Consider the following 2,549-nt stretch of genomic DNA (forward strand, 5'->3'; position numbering starts at 1 on the left):
GGTGAATTAAGGCACACTTCCAAAATTGCAGGCGAAAATAATAGACCGTTGTAGACACGTAGACTCTATTGGAGAAATCTTTAAATCGTTACAAATAATTAATAGAAATGAACGCGAATTGAAATGCATTTGATTGAAATTTGATAAAGTCAAGGCGATCCGACCACCTCTTTCAATCCAACTTATTTGCCAATTTTGAAATGGCTGATACAAACAATAGCCAATTGATGAGTATTCGCCACTAAAATTTTCCTTGCTTACAAAATTCATCCGAAATACCCTCACGTATATTAATTTCTCTCAGACACCCTCACATATATTAACTTCTTTACCACAAAGTAAAACATCAAACCTTAAAAAGAAAAACCTTTATCATAATTTGTTTTTAAAAAATACCCTTTATTGTCGCATAGACTTATGAAAGCATTGAGTCAATAAAGAGATATTATAGAAAATAAAAAAAGAAAAGAAAAGAGATAGGTAAATCTCCTTTTCCAAATGATAACCTCCATAAAAAATCTAATACAAGCTTAAAGAAACAAAATAATGGTATAATGGTATAACCTAATAATTTTCTCTGGTGCTTGGAACTTACATAGATTCGTGTGAGAAAAAAGTTGCGGAAACGCCACGTGTCACCGCCCAAAGCCAAACCAAAAGACAAAGAAGCAAAAACAACTAGCAAGGAAGAAAGTGGGAAATAGCAAGGCAAAATCTTACAAGACAGTGGGCGGCAGGCCCCACCACACCCTTCAATGGGGTCCACCTCAGCTTTTTTTTTTCTCTTAACGTGTTGTATTTGGACTCTATGGTGCCACGTATTGTCGGCGGGCCTGTTTGCTCGTCCGGACGATGAGAAATTTTGGCTTACGCGCACATGAATATCTCTTTCAATCGACGTCAAAAAACTCCACGTCGACTTTCCGTCAAAACTAACGGTAGTAGTGGGATTTTTCCGTCTCAAAGATGCAACTTTTAGGCACCTGTAAAATGTATACAATGGCGACAAATATATTACGCCCAAACCACTCTGACAGTGGACTGTACTGAGCTTACTTTTTACGCAGCAGCTTCTTCTGTGCTTCTGAGATCTTTTGTTACAGTGATCTCTGAGCGCACATATTTCATGTGGACGGAGCACATTACGTTATCTCGGACTCTCACTGCTTAAATGTCAGAGAATTTCTGAAGCCCTGTGGAGAAAAATTCCGGAGAAATTGTGAAGAAAAGTCCTGGAAAATTGTGAAGCACTGTAGAGGAATTGTGAAGCCCTACCTGTCAGAGATTTTCTGAGGAACTACAGAGAAAAGTCCGGAGAATTTCTGAAGCACTGTGGAGAAGAGTTCTGGAAAATTGTGAAGCACTGTAGAGGAATATTGAAGATCTGTAGAGAAAAATTTGGGCGAATTTTTCGGTGCTTTAATGGCGGCGCTCTGGTGGCTGGTTGTGGTAGCGGTGGTAGGATTAGCGGAGGGAAATGATCTTTCGCCGCCGCCTCCTGCCGGTGTGCTTTGTACAACTTGTACTACTTGTCAAAACCCTTGCGCTACTCCGCCGCCACAGGCGTCTCCGCCTACGCCAGCGTTAATCCAGCCGTCGCCGCCTCCGTATCAGCTAATCCTGCCGCCGCCGCCCCCGCCTGCTTTAGTTCTGCCTCCGCCATCGCCATCTCCGCCGCCGCCTTCTTCCGTTGTGGTGAATAATAAATGTCCTCCGCCGCCGGCTTCTTCATCTTCGCCCTGTTCTTCTGGATGCGGCAGCGGTTCGAATCCTGCACCTTACCGCTACATTTTCCCTACTCCGCCTGGTTATAATTCTACCTACGCTTTTCTTTACGGTCGCGCCGCCTCCTCAAAGATGCTTCTTCGCCAATCTTTGCTGCTTAACATGTTTCTGGTTCCTGTTCTAGTGTTGGTTTTTAGGGTTTACTACTGAGTAGGTTTTCGGTGCCCCTCTCTGGGGTTAAATTTAGAAATGTATCTGGCTATTAATGGTTATTTGCAGGCAGATCTGGTTTATTGAGCCCTGTGGAGTTTTTCTCCGTGCGGAAGAGCTCGTTGAGCGGCGGTGCTGATCTTTGATGGACTTCTGTGAGTTCGGCTGGATCTGTTTGTAAGCACAGACCCCCATTCAGTAAATAATGCCTAATTTTCTACCTCTCTATTCAAATAAAGCTCTGAATGGTGGAGTCTTTTCTTTGCATCTTGAAATCAATGGCAAATTAAGCTCTTTAAGCTCTGTAAATTCTTCTGCTCATGCAATCTATTTCAGTTCAACTTTTCGTATTTATTACTGTCAAATAGTTTCTGGGAATAAAAAATTTATCATCATTGGGAAAAAGTTTTTTTATTATGGATGAATGTTTGCACACAGCAGCTTAATTTTTTGTGGGTCTGTGTTTGAGTAATGCTTCACATTCCACTAAAATTTCATCATCATTGTAGAAAAGGTTTTTTAATGGATGAATGTTTGTACACAGTATTTCAAAAGCCCAGCTTATCAGCAATTTGTGTGACAGGTCAAGTTTTCAATAATTTTTAGGCTGGTAA

The 2,549-nt window shown here is 41.4% G+C and overlaps 1 protein-coding gene across 1 annotated transcript; it reads left to right on the forward strand.

Annotated features, from left to right (window-relative positions):
- Positions 1-997: 997 nt before the first annotated feature.
- Positions 998-2,287, forward strand: LOC131078831 (branchpoint-bridging protein). The gene has a single exon (XM_058016619.2). The coding sequence runs from the start codon at positions 1,423-1,425 to the stop codon at positions 1,933-1,935; it is 513 nt and encodes a 170-aa protein (XP_057872602.1). The 5' UTR covers positions 998-1,422; the 3' UTR covers positions 1,936-2,287.
- The last annotated feature ends 262 nt before the right edge of the window (positions 2,288-2,549 follow it).

The sequence above is a fragment of the Cryptomeria japonica genome, chromosome 2 (assembly GCF_030272615.1).
Source record: "Cryptomeria japonica chromosome 2, Sugi_1.0, whole genome shotgun sequence".
NCBI classification, from domain to species: Eukaryota; Viridiplantae; Streptophyta; class Pinopsida; order Cupressales; family Cupressaceae; genus Cryptomeria; species Cryptomeria japonica.

Coding starts and splice junctions, on each gene's coding strand:
- LOC131078831 (XM_058016619.2), top strand. CDS start 1,423: ATGGCGGCGCTCTGGTGGCTGGTTGTGGTAGCGGTGGTAGGATTAGCG.